The 24367-nt window shown below is 35.8% G+C and overlaps 1 protein-coding gene across 4 annotated transcripts in view; it reads left to right on the plus strand.

Annotated features, from left to right (window-relative positions):
• Positions 1 to 24367, plus strand: part of LOC149807117 (putative defense protein Hdd11-like) — a 39154-nt gene that overhangs the window by 9544 nt on the left and 5243 nt on the right. For 2 of the 4 annotated variants that reach the window (XM_089962236.1, XM_089962227.1), the window contains 2 exons: positions 16965 to 17202; positions 17569 to 17729. In XM_089962236.1, coding sequence (XP_089818362.1) covers positions 17007 to 17202; positions 17569 to 17729 — 357 coding nt within the window. In that variant the 5' untranslated portion in view covers positions 16965 to 17006. Of the gene's footprint in view, positions 1 to 751; positions 910 to 15023; positions 15087 to 16964; positions 17203 to 17568; positions 17730 to 24367 lie in introns of those variants that run through there. The other 2 variants (XM_089962255.1, XM_089962246.1) reach the window with 2 other exon arrangements.

Genomic DNA, 24367 nt, shown 5'->3' on the forward strand with positions numbered 1-24367 from the left:
AATTCCAATATTTTTTCTCATGTACATTTCTTATATTCATTCAAGATAGAAGACAGAATCTTCACCAAGCGAATTGTTAGCTTTTAAATTTCTCAGAACTTTGGGTATTTCGTCTGAAGAAACTGGTAATACAAAATGAGAAAAAAATAATAGAAATGCACATAACTGTACTACGCCATGAGACGATTCGCATCGTGTGCTTTTTGATACTTTTGTTATGATCATAGTATATATTTGATAAAATTAAAAATCATTAATAAAACTAAACGTCGTGTTTGTACCGTTATATCTTGTCCAAATGAGTTGCATATACCGTAATGCGAGCATATAATCTTGGAGCACAAACAATATCGCGCGTGATGTCCTTTTTGTAATGAGTAATATGAACATGTGATAAATAGCCTAAAACGAGTAAGGTCAAGTGAAATGACCGTCCTGACAATGTTGAAAAGTAATCATACGAGCGAGCCTGTATATATTTCTCTCACTTTGTGAACGTTTCTTTCGGGTTGAAAGCGGTTAAAGTTTTTTTTTTTTTTGTTTCCTTCATAAACACCGATAGCCAACCAGTTTCATCATCAAGCTGCCTTACGCACGAAGGTCAAATGGTGACGATCTTTCTAACCGAAGTACAAGTTGTATTGATAATTCATTACATCTTGCGAAAGAGTGCCAACTTCTACATCAAGCTTATGTTATACAGGAGCTCAAGTCGACTCATGATCGTTAGTCAGTGATGTGTAATAAGTTTAGAAATATCTTCCAACCTTTCTGAGTGCAAATAAAGTGGGCAGATACGTTCGAGTCAGTGTTAGTACAACGCTTCATTCTTCATTCCGTTGGCAAGGAAATAAGAAGACAAACAATATTAGTTGTGATAGCTGAAGAGAGAGATAGCTCGAGCCAACGGTAAGGAACTTTTCCCTTCATAGCGCTTTAAAATATTTCGAGTTCGTCAGAATATCTGTCATTTATATAGCTGCAGTGCTGAAATATTCTGCTAGACAGCGTAAAAGACGCATCCACCGTTGAACACATTCTTTGAGAAGATAGTCCGAGTGGATGAAAATGTTAGCCGAGTCTCAATGTCCTGATATATTTTAACTGAGGTCCCACGGTATCTGCAATATTGTAAGATAGGAATTTTTGCAATTTAAATGTTCGCATACTTTTTATAAATTTGTTTCTGAGGTTCATTTATCATCAGTTCAAAACAAGTTCAAACGTTTTATGTGTAAGATTCGCATTGGCCTCCACGCCGGTCGTCAACTCAGTAATAAAGACCGAAATGGTAATACTGAACAATGTAAATGAATTATATTTAATGAATTAGTCAGTACTTATATATGACAATGCTTTCCATTTGAATGCGAGGTAATGTAATGTTTTGTAATTTAATCATCAAAATCGGATCTGATTTAATCTAATACAAATACAAAGTAAACTAATTCAATCTGATCTAGGAATTAGATTATATTGGTGGTTGTAATGAGGGGCTGTTTTGTTTATGTGGTGGGGCGAATCATAACATATTATAGTAACAATATTAAATCCTCTAATATCATGCAGAGGAGAAGAAGAAGAAAAAACCCACATACAGCACATACACTTTACATCAAATTTAGACCTCTTTTACAAAATATAGAATTTCAGCCCAAATACTAGCAAAAAGCCGGACCATATTATTCTATAAACAAAAAAGCAGCGACTTTTGTAATCTTTGAAGCACTGACTTCGAAGACGAATTCACCTTTTTGCGCATGTCCTGTTATACTCGTCACCATGACGTTTTGTATCACAAAATTATTCATATCTTTCCAGGATTAGAATCTAATAAATGCGTGAGAAAACTCTAGTATGCAATTGACTGTCTAGACTTCATGACACATTTGTTATATAGTTTGGTTATGAACCGCCATATATAATATTCGCGCCGATATGACCACATATTATTATGTATGTATATTGATTAGTAACTATGTAGTCATCGTAACTTTCTTTAGTAAAGGATCTCTGTTAATTGTTCTCAACTTGCAAGATCTGCCTGTTTTTAATTATATACGAACTGAATTGAATCTAATCAGTAGATCATCCAAAGCCTGTTTGTGCGGATAGAAAACATTTACTACTACTACTACTACTACTACTACTATTACTACTACTGCATTAATACACCTAAAACGGGGATATTGTTTGCAGATTATTTTCAGTTCTCTTTATTCGATCTAACAGTTGCTTATTGCGTTTTCTGAAATCTTAAAATAAAAAATAAAAACTGACTCACTGCGAAGACTACTGGAATTTGTTCGGGTCGCAAGAAATTACCGACATGCATGTATCTTCGAACCTTGTTAGGAAAACATGTTTTGCTTCCCCAATTTATCTTACTTAAGTTCAAGGTGCCGTTGCGGGCCACATGAAATAACTACATCTTACTGCTACTCCTCTTGAATGGATGGTCGTACTAACACGGGGTTTTCAGCAAAAGACTTCCTATGACATTTTGCTGGTCTTAGCTAAAACTGATGCTAATCTGACATCCAATATGGCCGACATGGCAGCCATCTTGAAAATCTGGTTATCGTAACTTTTCCTGAATAGAAAATCATAATAACGCGTGGGTTTTTTTATATACAAGAACTTAAGTTAAAACGGTGCAGACGTGATGTCAAGTATAGCCACACCAGCTGCCTTCTTGAAAATCATGTTATTGCTACTCCTGACTCGATAGTCATATCTTGAAAATATTAGTGTCTCTACTCCTCTCCAAATGGTTGACCAAATTAGTATGGGGTTTCAGCAGTAGACTTCTCATTATACCTAACATGGTCCTGTATGAAAATGGTTATAATAGTTCATGACAGCTATATGAAAAATGGTGTTGTCGCTACTCTTCCTAAAAGACTTCTAATAGTGTCCACTTTGACCTAAAAGAAACGGACGCCGAACTGACATCAAACATTTGTACAATAGCAACTAATATGAAAATCGTGTTATTATTAGAGCTGGTATCAACACTCGGCAGTTAAGACAAAGAAATTGTGTTATCTTGAATTCCTGGAAGTTCTTTTCGCCCACTTATGAAAATCTTGTTTAATACTGTTCTTGTTGTTTACTTTTTGTTTCTTTCAAAATGATTAATATTTATTACTACTTATGATGAACAAGGTAATTTATCAAACAATAGATCGATTACAATAAGAGTGTGACACATCGCTTTCGACTTCTAATGCACACAGCAAAATATAATCCTATTTTAGTTGCTTTGCAGATTATTTTTATGAAACAAAATGATAAAATATAAATTTGTGGCATCTTGAAACATAATGATAAAATATAATTTGTATCAAATCGCAACTAAAACTCTTGTTACAGTTATAGGGCTAATTATTTGCATATGCCACTATTTACATTTTCTCTGGTCACTGTAGTCGACACATATCTTCACGGAAACAAAAATGACTTTAACGTGTTTGCATGTAATCCTTAATTATGCTTAATATCATAATCAAGAGAATAAACAATGAGAATGTACATTACATTGTCGGTACAGCTTTATTAGCGCGATGACCACTGGCAAAATACACGTCATGTAGATGGCGGCGATATTGCTCAGACCTGTACAGATGCATCATTATATCTATTAACAAATCGGCGATAACAAGCAGTGTGAAGACATTGTGTTGCCGGAACCTGAACACATTCGTATTTTTATTACACTTTTTATTTCAACTATCAAACCAAATAAGTTCGAAAATAGTCTTTAAGAATTTTCTTTTTATGCAGACAATTAAGTGTTGCTTTTTCCACTGATAATGGGAAATGTTACAATAGTATTACTTCGAAAACTCAAATTGGAGAGATACCCAAAGTTTTGTTCGAGCTTTCGGCCGTTTCGATTTCTGGAGAGGCGCAGTCAAGAAAAAAAACAATTAGCCGCGCGGATTGAGCATGTCATTAGAGTGATGCCGAATATTCGAGGAATTGTATATTTGAGTTATTGAAGATTACGTGGACTTCAATTTTAAAGGTCAACAGAAAACATATCTTTATCGTTGATATCATTTTACTTGTGTCGAAAACCATAACATTATAAATGAAATTCAAAGCAAAGGACAAATTGAATAGATAAGAAGTGACATTTCTGGGACACAGTCAGATTTGAATACCAGTCCTTGGTGCTGTTTTGAGAAACATAAAATTGTCACTTGAGCATTGATATTTTGTGTACTACTATCTCGTATACGACATTATTATATGCTAATTTTTTCTCCGTTAACTTTACATTGTCAGAATCGTTCAGTACTTTACGATATTGCACTCGCGCGTACTTCATATTGCAATGATAAAGGAACTACTTTCTATTGTAAACAAACACTGGACGCAGACGCCAGCACTTTTGATTTTGTAAACAAATCATGTACTCTCACGTAGTAGGCGTTTTGCGTTTTGGTTGATTTAATTTGTTTCTGAATGAACTAAAGCAGATGTTTCGTGGACTGCCACATACCAGATGCTTTGCTACATTCCGCGTTAACTTTTTTGATATAATGTTTCGGATTTAGGTGGGCGATAGAAACCCAGATTTCATAAAATTCCTGGGTCACTACAAATAACATGCAAGTGACAAGGCATAAACTGTCTTCTTTAGCTGGTAATAAAATTGACAAAAATATACTTAGTTTTATATCCTGAATTTCCTCAAAATGTACTTTCTTAGTTCTGAAAATCCGAATTACACGAGCCATGTCATGGGATATCAAGCTTGATTACACATTTCGAAATTATACTGTAATGTCGACTATATTCCAAGTGCAATTACATCCTCCTTACTGCACTCAAAATGAAATAAATATATTCCATAGCGTCTGTTGGATATTTGCAATTAAGAGGCTTCATATTTTTCCCCACAATATGATTTCAAACATTCAGTAACATAACAGAACCACAGTTGCAGATGTTAACATGCTGCTGAAATCCGATATACTTCATGTAGAATTGGCACAGATAAATTCAGTCCATAATCTCGAAATTTCGTAGAAACTACAAAAATATCAAAATCTATTAATTCTAGATCAAATGGAAAATTTGTTGCAATGCGTATTCATTTATAATATGACTCCAAATTTCAATTTTAAGTAGACCAAAACGCCATTTTATTTCGAAATGTATGCCCAGCGCGCGACTAAGTTCAAATTTATCTGGACGGAGTTATATGCGTATTAAAAATGTTGTAATGATGAATCTGTGCTTGTGTATTGTGTTTGGAATACGGCATACATTCATTTACTTTGTTTCGTGTAGTGTAATTTTGTTTACGTAATTAAGCCTTAGGTAAAATAAGAAAATTAGCATATAATAAAAGGTAACTGCATTTGTATGGGAAAATATGAACTCTTTTGTCAGATGGATATACTGCACTTCCAAGATCGTGCAGTATTTCCATCCGAAAAACTCGTTCATATTTTCCCATACAAATGCAGTAACCTATAAATACTAAACTAAAACTTCGAAGTTTATAGCACAGTATAATTTTTCACATTACATTCACTTATAATGGGTCTCATATACGACAACATCCAAAATGTCTAACGCTGTCAAATTCGGAAATTGTTTGAAACGGTACTTCTACCAAAAAAAAAAAAAAAAAAAATGGGTGGTAAGGTGCTAGAGTGTTGGTATTAAGAAACAAGGGAACAAAGGAACGCCAGTTGTCAACGTTGTCGAAATGTGTCCAAAGAAACAACTTTTATGGGAAAGATCGAAGGTCTGTTACTATGTACTAAGAGAATATGATGATAAAACATTTAACTATTTATGTGAAAGAGTCGTTTGGAGGATCCGAGGCGTGTTACTATGTGCTAAGGAAGTTCACCGCCGTCTGCGTGGATTCGATTATCGGGCTCGGCTAACCTGGGTGCGTGAGAAAGAATTGCCAGTTGCTTCAAGTGGGTCGATAGTTCTTTCTGGGATTTTCCTGTGTTCTGCCTCCAACATTTATACGGCCGCCACGTATAGCCGAAATTGTGCTAAATAACTGCTTTAATCGCCACAACAACAACAACAAATTTGTGTCTATGTGATAGAATCATCATATATACCAAATAGAAACAGCAAGATGCGGATGATAACAAATCAAAACACACAAGAAAACCAAACACACACAGATAGTAAATGTGTCCGATTTTACGATATGAATGAGTTAATCAAATTTTCATTCACTTTTAATTGGTTTTAAATGGATATGTTGGACAAAATTTTTGTTGTTATGGGTATAACGCCATTTTTGAGCACATACATGGCGGCCAGTATAACTTATGGAGGAAGAACTCGGAAAAACCCCGGTAAGAACAACCGACCCACGGGAAGCTACCTGCGAGCATTCTTACATACCCACATTGGCTACGCTAGAAACTCGAACCCACACGGACAGAGGTAAGTTTGAAGTTGTCGGTAAATGCGAGCGCTTTAGACCACTCGGCCACCCGGGGCCCGCTGTTGCACGAAGCAAGACACATTAACTACGCAAATTATTTAACACACACATACATTGTTAAAAGTTTGTTAACATAACTTTGTTGCAGGCATTGGAAGGCTGTAAACTGTGTTCATCATCTAAATTCTCTCTCGATGAGATATTTAATTTGAATTTTCCTATTACGTACCCCGCAAGATTTTACTTAAGTTGATAGTTCCTATTACCACGTAAGATTTATTTAAGCTGATTGTTCACATTACCACGCAAGATTTAACTAAAATTGATTGTTCCTGTTACCACGCAAGATTGTTTTTAAGTTGATTGTTCCTGTTACCACGCAAGATTTTACTTATGTTCATTGTTCCTATTACCACGTCAGATGTTATTTAAGTTGATTGTTCCTACTACCACGTCGGGTTTGATTTAAGTTGATTGTTTCTATTACCACGTCCTAATTTTAAGATAGACTTTAATTGTACACAGAGATGTTTTCACATACACGTGTGCCTTGTTTTGGCAAAAAGCACCTATCTTCGTGGGATTTTAAATGCCATTTCTTTTACGTCATTTGCACTGTGTGGATCGTTGTGTGTCTTGCAGTGTATGGATCGTTGTATGGTTTACGGTGTGTGGATCGTTGTGGGTTTTGCAGTGTGTGGATCGTTGTGGGTCTTGCAGTGCGTGGCTCGTTGCTGTAATCACAAATGAGACAGTTGCAATTTTACTCAAATTGTTGAAGATAATTTGTATTGTTCTTGTGAAACCGATTCAGTAAAGCCCTTTCAGTAAATACAAATTTGCTTCAATCAATGAAATTGTAGACTATGATAAATTTGCTTTCTGTGTTAGACTCCTGTCCCTGTTTTGACTGGGAAACATTGGCATGTTGAAAGCGTACATTATTTGTGCCCGAAAGGCCAGCGGCCAAGAAAACACAATGATTGATGGTTCGGTTTAATAAAAACGGGAAATAAAACCCCGTTCAGAAGTAGGATCCGTCGAGTGTACTAATTCACAGGGAGTAAAGGTATTTCCGTTAATGATTTCACTCTAGTTACAATGTTCGTTTGCTTAATGGAGTGTCATTTTAGGAATGAATTGCTTCCTATTTGACCTTGTAATCTTACACCATGATCATTTAGTCTCCTCTTGTTTATTCTCATTCTTGCATAAATTTATATATATCATAATTCTCACATTTGTATCTCTTTTTGTATATTAATTCCTTTGTCCCTTTATTCATTCTTGTATTCATTCCTTCTTATTTCGTCTTTTTCACTTATCTACATCTACGTATGTTTAATTATAAGACTCAGCAGAGAAATTAGAAATTGAATTAAGTCATTATTTGTAGTGTAAATAATAGTTACATGTATTTCTAAAAAAGAGAGTATCGCTTTTCACGCCTAAAGATAAATTCTCGCCGATGATGCTACATTTTTGTGGAGCTGGTAGAGAAATGTTTAGAAGGCCATACAAAGATGGGACAAATTGTTTCAGGTTTGTTCTAATACAATTAAAGTTCTGTTGTCAGGAACTAATATAAAATTAACAGTTTTTAATAATATGTGGCATTTAAACCACTTACCAGAATTCCCATTGCGCAGTAGGTTTCCATCGCGGGACAATGTGGTCCCTTATCGGGGTTGGGGTGGGGAGGAGGAAGAGTTATGACCCCGTTTTGGAATGGTAATGTTGAATCTATAGGTTTAATATGATGGGCCATTGTGTTCCACGCATGTAACTTACAGAGCTTAACATACGTTTAAAATGCTGAGGTTTTATGGTTCCCAGTGGGAAATGTTATGTTCATATTTGTGCATATTATCCCAAAATAGTATGCAGCTACTTTTTGATTGCTGTCCAGCATCCAGCTTTTTTTACTAATCGACATATCACCTTCACCTTACTATTCAAAGCATACTTTTTGATTATCATCCAACACACACACACCGCTCTGGTGGCCTAGTGGTTAGAGCATTTGACTTGGATGCAGGAGGTCGCGGGTTCGAAACCCAACAGAGTCATACCAAAAACTTACAAAAATAGTATAAGCAGCTGCCTCGCTTGGCGCTCGGCCTGTGGATGGCTGGGGCATGCTGCCACATGTCTGCGACATGATACCCCAGTGTTAGACATCACTATAAACTGTCACACTGTAGACCCCAACTTTTGTAGTGACTATAAGCCCCATACCTACTACCCAATGAAATGGGTAGCATGTAAACGAAAGTGGAATTAAAGATATATACACATACTCAAGCAAGGCAAAGGTAGGTGTTTTATAGACACACTATACTGACAAGCACACAAACAAACAAGGTTAGGTAGTGACTATATATAGACTATACCCACAAACACAAGAGTGGTAAGGTTTTTTTAGTTTCAGATGGGTCATGAACAAAGACATATACATACACAAATATGCAAACACAGATTGGCAATGAATTTGAGCAGTATTGCTCTTTCATAGAGATCTTGTGGCCCTGAAAAGAGCCATCGGTTTAAACCTGGATCATATGTGTTTACCGATATTCAGCACAACTCCACCTTGCGAGCCGTACTCGGCAGCAACGACACATCTGCAAGTGTTCCGTTGTACAGCGAACGGTAATATTGACCCTAAAACGAAGCCCGTTGACTTCCTTCTCCCAATTCTCCTCCTCCCCCATCAGCGGCCCAATCTTCTTCTACCCTCAGCCTCAATTATCTCTTGGATCCTCATCTAATTTCGGTTGAGTCGTAGAAATTCCCTCTCACTGCTCTAATTCTCGCTGTTCCTCTGATCATCCGCCCACGTGTCCTTCATCTTACCCACTTCTTCGTCCATCACTTTTATGACGAACTCATTAAATATTTTTAAAGAGGTCGTCGCCTTAGTTTTTTTTGAAATGGTAACACAATAAATCGAGAGAGAAAATGTGAAAGAGTGTGTTTCACAATGAAATACAAGACAACACCTCCTTTCTAAATCAAAATCTTTGGTCTGCTTATATGGACCCTTTCGTTGAAACATCAGCTTTGAAGAAGAGAGATCACAACACGGCCATTCCTCTTTATTTACAAATGCCAAAAGAAACATTAAGCAGGAACGAATATAAAAAGTTGACAACACTTTTGATTCGGTATCAGTTGATTGAAAAGAAGCTGTTCCTTTTTCTAGTAACCCCACACATTTTTTAGTTAAATCAGGGCTTGTTTTTTGTTTTGTTACGGTTATAGTTACTGAGATGTAGACATTGAGTCTTAACATGCGTGTGGATGGATGCAAACGTCAAAGATTATAAACACCATCCCTCTGGAAATTGAAAAATATTCCAACTTTTAAATTTCATGAGACATTTTGGTACAGAGCTGACTTTGCATATATCATCACTGAGGTTTAATTTGAATAAAACAAAAAGGATGATTATGACTTCTATTGTGCCCTATATCATACATCAGGGGTCTCAAACACGCGGCCCGCAAGGGCATATTGTGCGGCCCGCGACGCATTTTGGGATTTTCAAAAAATTGACTATTCATTTATTTCTTTTTCTCTAGCCGCCTTTTGAACTTTAACGTTAGCGCCATTCTAACCATAAGAAACTCTGACTTACTTATTTATTCGTAGTCTTTCTATAAATTGTCGCCCTTAATGCAGACTTCCGGTTCCGGTTTTTTAGTAAAGTAATTGAGTTGATGTTGAATTATGAAGTTGATTTTGCTGCATTTTGATAAACATAAAAGCCCGTATAAATGTCTTCTGTTTCGAAAAAAAGAAAACTCGCGGACGAAAAGAGAGTTTTTCAAGTCAAATGGGAGGATTTATATTTTGTCACTGAGGTTAGCGATAAAATTCAATGTCTCGTTTGTCAACAAACGATAGCTGTTGCGAAGGAGTATAACGTGCGTCAGCACTACGAAACAGTGCACCGTGAGAAATATGACGCTTACGCGGGCAAAATTAGAGAGGATAGAGTTATGCAACTTAAATCAGCAATAAGCAAACAAAGAAGTTTCTTTACCAATGTTAGTCAGTGCAACGAAGATTCAGTAAGAGCAAGTTTCGCTATAAGACTGTAGAGTAGGGATCTCAAACACGCGGCCCGCCAAGCCATATCCTGTGACCCGCAAAACGATTGGCGTCACAAGGTGTCATGAGAGATAACAAAGGTGGTGCGGCCCTTGGGCCACTGAAAATCCCATCATGCGGCCCTCAGGGTGGTTTGAGTTTGAGACCCCTGTTCTGGATAGAGAAAAAAGAGCACACAAATAATGCCCCTTCCATTTCCCTCTAAGATGCACACCTTCATTGGGCATAAGTACATAAGAGCAAATGGATGCACCTATAGTGATCTTTCTCATACCACAGACATTTTACCTTACTGATTTCAACCTTGATATTTCTATCGGATAACGGTATATCAAACTTGATATTTCAATCAGGTAATAGTATATCAGCCTTGATATTACTATCAGATAATGGTTTATCAGTCTTGATATTTCTGTCAGATAATGGTATATCAGCTGTGACTTGTATTCACTTTGCAATTACTTTTACTTAGGCAAAATAGTATGTATGTATTTTTGTATATTACTTGCTGTGTACACAAACTTTCATAGTTCCCTTTCATTTTATTGTTAAGATAAGATTATGGTAAACTTATTTTAGGAACGAAATATTTTCCATTTTTATTTTATTTTTGGTCAAACTACATTTATGGGTACAGAAATATACTTCTTGATTTCGAACATATACGAATCAATATTTCTACGTTGCTGTCCAAAAAAAGCGGCAAACTACCAAATCCCAAGGAAGTGATTTACCTAAGTCTACTGGAGTATTTGCACCAAATGACTAAGCAAAATGGCGTATCGTATGAAACTAAATAGTCAATATCATATATTTAGTTATGGACTTACATCAGCATCTGATGTGTTATTTGTCCTATGTTTTCAAGATTAGGCTTTCGAGTTGAGACTGGATATGAAATATAATTAGTTTCATTTAAACCAGTTAACGTCTCAAGTGGACTGTGTTCTGCCATGCGCGTTGAGAGTATTAAGTACAGCTTCCGTACGACTGATCACATAAACTTTGAAAAACAAACGATGATTCATGGCCAGAGCCATTGACGAAATAATACGAGGTGCGTTAATTCTTTGTATCACGAGGCTTGCGTTAAAGTTCGTTTCCTCTATTTAAGATAGAGCGTGAATAATTTTTGTCGACCTTTTTTATGCTGCTATATAACGTTCTCGTTTTATCACCAGGATTTTACCCGTACAGAAGCTCATTGAGGACATAACATTCTCAGTTTCACATATTATAGATCAAGTAGAACTGCACAATGTTTGTTGGTTATTGTAAATGGCTGGATTTTGCCAAAGTGGTTACTTGAACCTGGTGATTAGGGTTTCTAATGAAGTCGTATCGTTCGAAACAATTTAAGATACTTCCGCAAGACTGGTATACTGGTTTCTATTTGAAGTTTGGCTCATGTGGAAAGGTTAATGAAACAAAGAACCAGTCGGTTATTTTGCGTTTATTTGGATTGAGCCCTCCTTTTTCTTTATCATAAGCAGATACATGTCGTGAAATAGTTGTTTTCAACAAAATCGAATATTCGGCTAATATTCCAGCTTGATTACGATATGTTTGCCCACCGTTTATAAACACAGACGAGTCCATGTCAGTAATGAGAGCGAACGTCCCTAATTTCAAATGGACTGATCAAAATTTAGAGTTCCTCATGTGCCAACATATTCTTGCTTACACAAACATACTGTATCATCTGATTCCTAATCCAGTACAGCACAAGACTCAGGAGATTTAGTTATTGGCAATAGGGAACAGAGTGTTTCTTGTGAGATTCAGAGGAACCTGCAAGACATTCAACTGACTCTCAAAGGCGCCATTACAAAAGATGGAATTAATTTACTGGTAGCAAGAAATGAATCGGGAGTGGTGGTATCTGAAATTGTGTTTCCGCTTATTGGAAAAAAGGAAAATAAATTTTGAAATTAGAATTGGAGCAGAAAATAACAAATCGGATCACAGGATTGGAAAATGACTCATAATTTGCCAGGTAACGAAAGGAGCCACGAATAATGGCCTGAACTGGGGAGACATATTTGTCATCCCCTCTCCCACATGTGTACCAAAGTCAATTATCATGAGACTCCTAAATTCTGAATCTAAAATGGCCCTTGCAAAGGATAAAATGGAGTCTCAGATAATTATCACATGTAATCCAAAAGAAGATAAAGAGATAAGATTTATAAAAAGGAGACCTATTTCATCTTTAAACGTGGGCTTACAATATCGCATCAGCCTCAGTTGCAAATAGGATCGATAAGGTTCTTCCGTCTATAATAAGTGATGCCCAGAAAGCTTTTATGAAAGGATATTTATTAGTGGAAATATTGGAGTTTTTTTTATAACGATTTTATGAACTACTTCGATGAAAATAATCAGTCTACCCCCAGCTTATTAATTGATTTGGAAAAAGCAAATGGCTCTGTCGGGGACATTTTGAAAATGCTTTAAAGTATTTTAACCTGATAAATCTATTGGCCAGTGGTTTAGAGTATTCTGTAACAAGTCCAAAGTAGCGTCATCAGCAACGGTTACTTGTACCAGGTCTATCATGTACAGAGAGGGTGTCGTCAAGAAGACCTGGTAATTTCATACTCATTTATCGTAGAGACAGAATTATCTCTACTGATCTCAAGAAGAACAGAAATATTACCGATATCTTCTATTGAGACAGCTACTTTAAACTTAGTATGACGAGGATGCCTTTGGATGACCCTCCAGTGTTCAGGTCTACCATCGGAACTCTGAAGGATTTTGCATTTCTGGTTTATATTGTAATGTATCAAAACCTAAAAGTATCTGGATAGGAAGGAACACATTTTCAGAAAGAAAAAAAACGATATGCCTAGACATTAAAATGAATTTGGTTTAATCTTCTTTAGACTGTTAGGAATATAATTTTCTTTGAACGTACATTATAATTTCTTTCAATATTTCTCAATTATTTCAAATATGGTCATTAGAATAGAAAGATTAGAAATTGTATCAATAAAAAAAAAAAAAAATTTTATAATAAAAGAATCTAAATAATTTTGATCTTAACAAATCAAAATAAGAATGTAAACTTTGTTTAAAAATATTTTGTAAGTAATAAAAATAAAAAAGAGTTATGGAAGGCATAAGGATAGACCCAGTCAGTTAACTGATGAAACTTTAAAGTAGATCTATTATTCTGGTTGAGAAGTGCCCCAGAGAAACAAATTTAATTGCCTTTCAAATAAAACTGATGCACAGAATTATTGTAACACATCAGTTTTTGAACAAAAATAATTTGATCAATGATGACACAAGTGTTTTTTTTTTAAACGAGAAGTCGAAAAAATTTCACACTTACTGTACAATCGTACAAATACTGAGGTGTTTAGAAATTCTCTAATGTGTGGTTTATAATTATTACGATTTTCAAAAGGGATGTATTTCTTGGAGAAGACTATTCGTGTGATATAATTAATTTTTTCATTTTGACTGCAAACTGTCAAATATAAAGGTCACGTTGTGCTTCAAGAACACCAAAAGCATTGTGTCATATTACAAAGAAATTGAAAAATATTCAGCAAAGGTGTACAATAAAATATTTACCTTCGAGTAAAAGTGGACCCAATAATAAAACGTTTACCTTCGAGTAAAATTTGACCCTTTTTAAGAAAGCTGTAACAGATTGTAACACGTTATGTATTGGATTTTATTTCAGTAACACTTTATGTATTGGGTCACATTTCGATAACACTAATGTATTGGATTATACTACAGTAAAAATTTGTTTATTGAGTTATATTAGAGTAGCCCCTTTTTTTATTGTGTTTATTTCGGTCTTTGTTTATTCGCTAATAGTTTGTGTATCCTGTCCATATGTGCTTGACTTATTATGAAGTAAACTCCATTCATTCTGCAACACAGACATTCGCGTTTTAATCTTCGTGCCAAAACCATTTAAACAGATGCGTTCGGTCATGATTTTGCTTATTCTGTTTTCTATCGGCCTTAATTTTATTAACCTCTATGGATTCACTAGAAAAACGCATGGCAATTCATGTATGTGCTATTTCAGTCTTTGTACTTGTATCTAACTATTTGTTATACGTTTTCTTAATTTGTCTATAACTATTCATTTGAAATTTCTATTAAATTATAATAAAAGCTAGAAGTGATATATGGTTTAATTGAAATCATTGTAGCATAGTGGATAGAGAGTAACAAAACCCTGCATCTGAGTGTGATAGGATTATCTTGCATCCGGGACTGATTGACTACATGCATTCTGACTGAGGAATAATAGGGTTGTGTTGAGTCGATCTTGATAAAGCCATTCTTGATGTTAAACTTTAGTTTCCCATTTAATATGCCATTTGCTTTTATAAACTCGGAATCTGTAACAATATTAGTTGAACGACTACATTTAACCTAAAAGGTTGCGATTAATAGCAGCCTGGCATTTTTAAAAAGAGTTTTTATGCTATTCCTCAGCATGGGCTTCAGAGAGCAACCTCATTCGTGTTCCGGTGACCTTGGGGACTGCTTCAACCTAAAGTATGGCTATCTAGCTTTGGGCCAAATCTGCAGACTCAACTGACTTCAATCTACCTCTATATTCTTCTCTTTGCAACATGCTGAACTTCATATGGTTTTCAGCTTGGCATTAACTTTTCTAAACATATTTTAAATAATTAGATATTTTGCAAAATCATCATGTATATTTTCTTTCTATAAAATGGATTTATAAAATAGATTTATTAAAGTTTAATACTGTAACAAATATTAAATGTAAGATAAACTACATTTTATTCATTAAAGAGCAAGTTAGTCTTTTTTATAATATGGATTTGATTTAGAAAGGAATTTTTTTCTATCTTTTGTATCTACGTATAAACAGTATATTGCCTTTTTCAAAATATATGCTTATAAAAATGATAACTAATAGGAAATTGAGTATCAAGCAATTTTATCTAAGCCTAGATTAATGAACAGCCCAGTATACTTATGTTTATTATTACAAATAATTGTTATGATTATTAAATAAATAAATGAATAAATGAATCTACCCCACAAAGTGTTGTAGCCCCACTGAATATTTTTCTTGGTAGATTTTGAGTACCACTGCTCAGAGATATTAAAGATATCTTCCTCTTTAAGTGATTTGAAGTGTTTTTTTTTTCTTTTGTGGCCTTCCTGTTGTTAAATTGGGAACTAAAATGGTGCTAGCTCATTCAAACTATTTTGATAGCTTAGTTTATATTAATTCCACCACTTCAAAAGGCTTGTCAGATATGAACGGGTCAATGTTTTCAATATCTTAGTAAAGGAAATCCATTTGATAAGGTAAATTTAGCTAAAATTTCCAAAGTCTGACATTTCGGTATACAGCAGTTGCATACCTATAATACTCGAGACCTCTGACTTTAACCTAGCGAACATACACATTTTTTATCTGATTGTTTTCACGAATTTCGAAAAAGATTGAGTTTTGCAAAAAGATTACCAAACAAATTATTTTAGTCTTTCAAATTCAGTTTTTTCAATTGTTTCGAAACATTTTATGAATTTTCATTTCCTTTGAAGCTTACGTCGATTCTGTCTTCACTGCCGGTAGTTCTCCTCACAGTTTATTCAGCAATACTCGCAACTCGAACCCCAGCTAGTCAAACCAATGATTATAAAAATGGTACTAACAGCGGCCTCGCTAGGCTCTCAGCATTAGGAGGTTAGTGCTTGGACTGGTCGGCCTGGTGTCAGGATAATGTGACTGGGTTGGACATGATGCTACATGTCTGCGGCATGATGCTCCAGTGCTAGACATCATCTAAACTGTTACTATGCAGACATCGTAGCGATTCGACTGAAATTTGTTGAAAATCTACGTTAACAATCCAAATCACACACACAACACCTGATCACGTGGTAACATTCTGGCTAATGGAAATCTTAGTTACCTTTACCAACTACAGCCACAGCTACTATATATATATATATATATATATATATATATATATATATATATATATATATATATATATATATATATATATATATATATATATATATATATATATATATATATATATATATATATATATATAGTACAGGCAATATATATTGCTTGTACAAAACCCAAAAGAAATAGGATTTACAACTCTTAAAATATTTAAAATATTCCACGATAACAAATGCTTTTTTCGAGAACTAAATCGGCAGAAACCAGCTTGCATTATTCACTAGTTACTTCGAATTGTGTTTCAGCCTTTAAGCAATATGTTTGGTCCACCCGTACCACTGAATGCGTGGGCATTTTTATCTTTGCAATGACAAAGGTACTAGGCAGAACCTAACAGCAGATTTATTGACTATGTTAAAGGTAGACCCGAGTATGTTATCAACATTTCATTTCACTAGATTATTTGATTATTATAGATCTGAGGAGGGCGAACAAACTGTACAGTTTCACTTTCGAAGATGCTGCCAATGTGCATTTTGACATTGCTTGGTCTGCCTGGAGTCCTAAGTTACGCAATGGGACCGCCCCTGAGCACATGCATCGATATGTTTCCAGGTGGCCATGGATTTGATGCTCAAAACGCGAACGGCAGTCAGCCACCATTTTCCATCACGGTCAACAGTACTACCTACCGCCCAGGCGATATCATACAAGGTATGTGGTCCTGGATCTATTCGTCTGCTTGTCTATTAGCATATTTGTTTGTTAGCCTGTCATTTTCTGCCTATCATTCCACCCCCACCCCCCCACCCCGTATGTGCGTCCCTTTAATTAAAGCCAGCATTCCCGTTCTCGAGATCAGATAGCTATAAAAATGTTGCAATCGTTGCAATCATAACATAGAAATGAAATGAAATAATACGCCAGTATCAACTCAGAAAACCATTCATTTAGTGAAGCATTGAGAACAATATTGGTTAGTCATCCAAACAGTGAATATTAACAAATAAACAAGTCATGTATCTCTTGCAAATGTAAATAATACTTTGATGATACATTTACTTTTCCTTTTTCTTTTAGTGTTCCTGAATTCAACGGCCCCATGGTTTTTTGAAGGCGTATTTATTCAGGCCAGACGTGCAAAGTGCAATAGCGCAATGAGAGACACTCCTGTAGGGACTTTTCAGACAATGCCCAACGAAGACTTCGTTAGGCCGATGGACTGCTCCGGAATCACAAACGTAACTAATATTTACTTCTTAAACTCTGAGATGAAAAGTATTAGTGTAAATCCTCATGGAAATATACAGAAAGAACACACAATTGTATTTTTATTGCATTACTACGCTGTGTAGATTAATAACTGCATAAAATATTGTTTTCCATGTTAAACAATGTAATAACTCATCATGGCGATTCGAATAGCGTCCATGCACGATATATAATGTAAAGGAGCCATATCCAAGGGATCGAACGAGTTTCAGAGATCATTTCACTATATGACGTTGCAGTTTCTGTCCAATCGGCCTTGGCTAAAGCTCAACAAATCGATTACTATGCCGTCACGTCATGATCATATTTGCTGATGCTGACAGTAAGACTTGATCTAGCAATCAAGTTTCATTGTTCTGGTATGAGCAATATCAGAGAAGCGAAAATCCCTATTTTATGTCACTCTTACCGTAGTTCAGTAACAAGATCCCTAGATAACCTCGTCGAAGAATAATGACCAAATAATAAAGAATAAAGACTAAGGTAGCCTCGTTGATGAATAATGGCCAAATAATATAGACCTAGAGGTCCTCGTTGGTGAATTATGACCAAATAAGATTGACAATCGGGCGAATGTAGGATAAGTTGTATTAATTTAATAAATCTAAGTCAGCACTGTACGTGGTTTGTAGTTACGAACTTAAGAAGTGGACACATTATATTAAGATGGAATGTAGCCTTAATGCTTGATGAATAATTGTTACTGTCACTATCAGATTACTGGTCCAAAATGTAATAATTATTTAGATAACTTCGCAGTACATTCTGTCCTGGTGAGCATGACACGAAACCACTTAGATTGACTGATGGGTTAGGCTCTCAATAATGTAGCCGTTCGTAATGGGTGACCGCTCTTGTTTCGGGTGCAGAAGTGAATTTTAATTAGAGACCGTTCTATAAATGGTTGGCAGATATGCTAATGTAAGGTCATGTAGCGTAAAATGACAGAGTTGAGACAAGCCAGAGCAAATATTTTGGGAGACTGGGGGCCGTTTGATACAGATGTCATCAAATGATATTTTCCAGAATATTTATTTAAAAAGGCTACATAGAGAAAATTATTCCGGCTTCGATGGGAGTGTTCAAATTTTGACCGTTGGAGAAAGTTAATCCTGGTTGGCTAAGCTAAACGAGGAATGTGTGTTCCCAGGAAGAAATGTCATGGTTCATGTATCAGACAACGAAGTTTTAAGCAGTCCGAGTGCTTTCTGCCGAAACGGTAAAATTACTCTTCTCATTAAATAAATCGCCCCAGGGACAGGGGGTCTGGACGTTTGAGAGACTCAGGACCAGAGAAGGGACAGGGAATTCTTTAAGCTAGCGAGGGCTCAAGAAGCACAAAAGTTTTCGCTGCTTACTCGATCCGGGCAATAACACCGTGGTCGATCATCTCCAAAATAACGATAACCATGTACCATAAGGAGCGGAGATCTCACACATTTTCCCCACCTCTGACAATATAATTGTGTCGCCCTGATCAAAGATCGTTACTGGCACTTTTCTAATGAAGCCTTTTCATTGGCATGACATTTGACGGTAGAATGTAATTTAATACTTTGCGTTGAGGGGCCCCAAGTGGCCGAATGGTCTAAAGCGCTCACCGTTACGGATCACTGCCATCTCACCTCTGTCTGCATGGGTTCGAGTCTCGGATTCGGCCAATGTGGATATGTGAGAAAGCTTGCCAGTAGCTTCTCGTGGGTCGGTGGTTCTTTCCGGGGTTTTCCCGGGTTCTTCCTCCACCATTAATACTGGCCGCCATATAGTCTATCGTGTGCTGAAAAATGGCGTTAAACAATACAACAACAACAACAACAACAACAACAACTTTGCGTTGCTGCTGGTGAAATATCATTGGGTCTCCAGTTTACTTACTACTTATCGTTTCCAATGTTCATTTTAGTTTGGTCGTTATTGCTGTGATGGGTTTAACGCCATTTTCAGCACGTGATAGGATATACATGACGACCAGTATATTTGACGAAGAAAGAATCCAGGAAAACCCCATGTAGAATCACCGACCAAGGGAAGCTACTGGTAAGCTTTCTCACATGCTAAGCCGAGCAGATATTCGCAATCCACTTGGAGAGATGTGATATGTCCGTGGTCTGTAAAGGCGAGCGCTTTAGATCGCTCAGTCACCCGGAGCCCCAATTAATTGTTGTATTAGCAGAGGGCCAAGCTATATCCAAATTCAATGATGATGGGAAATATGGGCTTCCATCGGTCAAAGGTTACGATACAGAGAAGGACCTGCTAATTAGACTGGTTACACTTTATAGGCATTAACTTGTCATCGACTCTAAGCTGTTATCCAGGAACAAAATCATGGCGAGTTTAAATGCAATGGAGAATCTAGTGCAAATGGCCTTGCTCATATTTCATCCAGATGCAAATAATGAAGCAGATTGTATAGCAGTTTTAACGCTCTCATCTGATAAGACAAATTCATTTGACGTACATCACTGCTGAACATTAAGAATAATGGACACAGCTAAACCATTCCTTTGACATTTACCATCGCCATTAGTAACCAATCTGTACTCTTCTCCCGCCTAGTCCATGATGTTATTATTGCTTTCCCATTCAGTGCCGTTTAGTTTCTTATTTGTGTTATTCTCTTTGACACATATAGTATTTCTACCCCCCAAAATCGACACACATTTCAGTTCTTTTGTTCTTGAATGTTAAATGTCACGAAAAATATCCCTATAACTACTATGTGACATTCTAAAACCTTAGGTCGTCTAGTTACATAATTAGTTATTAGAAAGCATCCCACGCAGAGATTATGTTTCCTATTTCCTATTTGATTTAAACCCAAACGGGTCAATATATATATATATCCGATAATACTGCCTCCACACTGAAACTGCCAGTACAGCTATTTTGGCTATTTAGTTTACTTGTCATGGCTGATAATATTACAACAACGTATAAAAGTGAGATCTGATTTTGTAGCTGCAGTGGATCCGAATATTTAAAAGTTAGAGCATCGTGTATTAACCGTCTGTCCCTCTAAAATATCTACAATACGACTTACGTTGGTCACAACAAAAAATGTATCAATAAAAGACTCGATCTCGTGACATTCTCAGCGTGACCAAATCCTAAACTTCAAAAACGCTGTCTTTGTAATTGTCAATTTCTCCAATATTTGGCTACCGAAGTTTGCATTTCTTGATTTGTCGAGCCCGAGTTATAAACTGGTCATTGTTGTATTTCGCGTGCTACAGAAACAACTAATAAAATAACATCATTGAATCTGATTCACAAAAACAAGAGCCAATCATACCTAAACTATATAAAATGAAATTAAAAATTTAAGAAAGAAAAACATATTCGTGATAAAAGGTTACTAGCTTTCCTTACTTTAAATAAACTGTATCATTAACACAAATGAGAATATTTAAAAATTAAAGAATTTTGACTTAATTAATTTCTCTTTAAAACACCGTTGATCGCAAGTGTAATGCTTATTATGTAAGCCAGGCACGAAATCTTTTCATATTTCATGATATCTCGTAAAATCTCCAAAGTCAAGTCACTCAGAAGACCACTAGACCAACTCCTCTTGACCTGAAATAACCTCTGGAAGTGCACGTCCGTCATATTCAGAACTATTTTTATTAAAGAAAAAGCTAATGCAATCATACCAGCTACTAAGGTATAAATACTGTAAATTGCGGGGGAAAAAACAACGATATTTTTGACGAAGGCCAACTGTGGGCTGCTGGAAATAGTTTTTGCTGGGATACATTCATTAGAAGTTAACGAGCTTAGGAAAGCGAGATATGGCGGTCACCTTTACGACCAGGAAGACGTGTTCAAATTGTTTAACGCTTTGGTGCGTGTATGTAATTGGATGATATCTCCTTTTTCCCAGTGATCCCTTCATATAACCTTTGAAAAAAACCTCCCTTCTCTATTGGCGTTCAAAATAATTACTTTGTATTAATGCAAGCATTGTTCAAGTTATATATGTTTTAACTGGTGGCAGATTAGGCCATACAATTTAAATGCATAGGGCAAAAGCAACAAGAATAATATAGGTACTTTTAAAAGTCCACATAATCTGTCTGAAGTAAAGATTTCCTCTTTCTTCACTCTTATAATTCATAAAAATGTGAGGGTATATGCTAAAGGTAGATCGTTACAATTACAATTTGTATATGTGTTAGTGAGAAAGGTCAATGCACAGATCAAGTTTCATGACCATACATACAAAGTTGTTTACAAATCTCTGCTACATGCACATTTCAGTGGAGCATCAAAGTACTAGTTCCAGTGTCCTCTGACGTTTTCCACCCCGTGTTAGATATTTGGACACGCCATTTTGAAGTGGAAGGTCAGAGGATATTCTGTATCTAAATGAGAACATTTGCCGAAAACGCGCGCCAGAGTAGGGCATTCGCTTGAAACAGTAGTTAGCAAAATTAATCGACACTGTGTTGAACCCTGCCCTGATATTGTTAATGTTAGTTCTTTTGAACAGCAATAAGAAATGAGTAAAGACAACAAGCTTTGTAAACTTTAACAAATAATTTATCTCCCTAGAAAAACAAAGTAAAAATGAAGAAAAAAAAAAGAACTTACGGTTCTACTCATCAAATCTAAAAATAATCCAAGAATAATCCAAGAATTAAAAAAAGAAGTCCCAGTAATAAAAATTCCTAATCAAACTGAGTTCGATTCACGATGAAATCCAAAATGGAAGACGATGTTGTATGATGTGGTAAGCGTCATACTGATGTGTCAACAGTTCTTTGTTGAATCACAGAAAATAATATTCCAGTGTTTGAATTCTGTGTAAATTTCTATAAATGCCCTTGTCCAAGAACTAATTTAGAGCACAAGTATTTCCAAGCAAAAATAATCTCTTGGAATCCAAATATTTGAAGAAAAAATACAAATTCGACTCAAACTGGTCACAACAAACCACCTTTAAGTGTCAATGGTTTAAAACCCGACTGCCCAAATTCTCTATATAAAACATTTTATATATTAATTAAAGATGCAAAACAGATTCCCGTATGAGGGTCACATGAACACCCTTCTAGAACAACATTGAAGCTTTCTACATGCCTAACATCACGTACTCCCAGCATGACCTTGACTAAAACCAATGATTTTACTCTGAGAAAGAATAAAAAAAGTTTTTTTTTTTTTACTTGAACTCTTACTGATTCTGAATCAAGGTCAGGAACTAGGTCAGCATTCGATACAAAGTTTCTATTGAACTGATTTTCTGCAAAAATATCAAATCAAGTAAACAAATTCATTACAATAGCATGTAATGGAATAAACAAATTAAAACAAACAAAGAAACAATTAAATTTAGTCAAATATAAATTAAATAAAATATACATAAAAATAAATACAATATTTATCTTCTCATTCATAAAAATTACAACTTATCTCGTCTCTTTGTAAAAACGCACGAGTCCAGTCTAATTCAAACAAAGTTTTACCTATGAATACTTCGGGTGCTTAAGGTCAGAAGAAACTCGAACAAGAAAAGTACACGCATACCACTTCGACGGACATGTACATGCGGCGATATAAAATGTGAACACAACCATTACATGTTATGGCTGTATCTACAAATGTGTATGTGATCACTGTGGCCTACTTTGCCTATCGTGTGTAGGACCATTCAATGGCAGCTTACCATTTATGGACATCCCAGTAGGAGTGATACATTTAGTACGTGAGATAGCATACCGTGAGAACTGGTTTGCAAGTGTGTCGCCCGTTAATATAGTTGCTTACGTTAAAAATAAAAATGTCCGCAAATCAATTTTTAAGTTTATTGCTCCTCCACCCCCCTCCCCTCCCAATGCCTTGTCAGATGAACGTGCACATGAAACTTAAAATCATTTTGACTTGAAGACCATGGAGCAGATAACATGAATGGCTATTCTTGCCTTTCTGGTTTACGCATTTTGTTTTAAAACAACTGCTTTTTTCGATTCGGTTGATCGTGAACCCCTTTAATTACGAATGCCGAGAAAGATGCACTGTCCTCTTTCACATCGTGTGTAACCAGGTAAACCATTTTCCTATTAGAATCAACCTTTCAGTGAAGTCAGCTGCTTTAACGAAAACTAAGTCACACTTCCGGTGTTCGTGAGACTGCAAACAAGTATCACCCTCTTATCGTAGAGAAAGAACATAATCACCAATTTTTTCCCCATGATGCATCGTATCCGTTAGTATGGTTCAATGCTTCGTATGCTCACTGCTACATGTTCAGCTACACAACTAACTGACTGAGTTACTATTGTCAAATTAGGCTGGGTACCAGCGAAAATCGTCCACTATTTTTATATTTTTCGTGCTGGTATGCCATTATCCTAATTATAATCAATCTTTCTTTAGTAAAGTCGAGAACAGCAATCCAATAAGGTAACACCTACTCTTTTGCGTCAATAGAACATAAAAAGAAAGAAAATCAGCACACGAATACCCGTATCTGATATCTCAAACCCAATAAAAGGTTGTCGTCGTTGTCATCTAACAAGAGGTTTTCGTCGTCGTCATCTAACAAGAGGTTTGATACTTTAATTAACATGTAGCCGTTTTATCGATTTATAGTATAAATTGG

This window comes from Sinohyriopsis cumingii, chromosome 1 (assembly GCF_028554795.1).
Source record: "Sinohyriopsis cumingii isolate HCF-2022 chromosome 1, ASM2855479v2, whole genome shotgun sequence".
NCBI lineage: Eukaryota > Metazoa > Mollusca > Bivalvia > Unionida > Unionidae > Sinohyriopsis > Sinohyriopsis cumingii.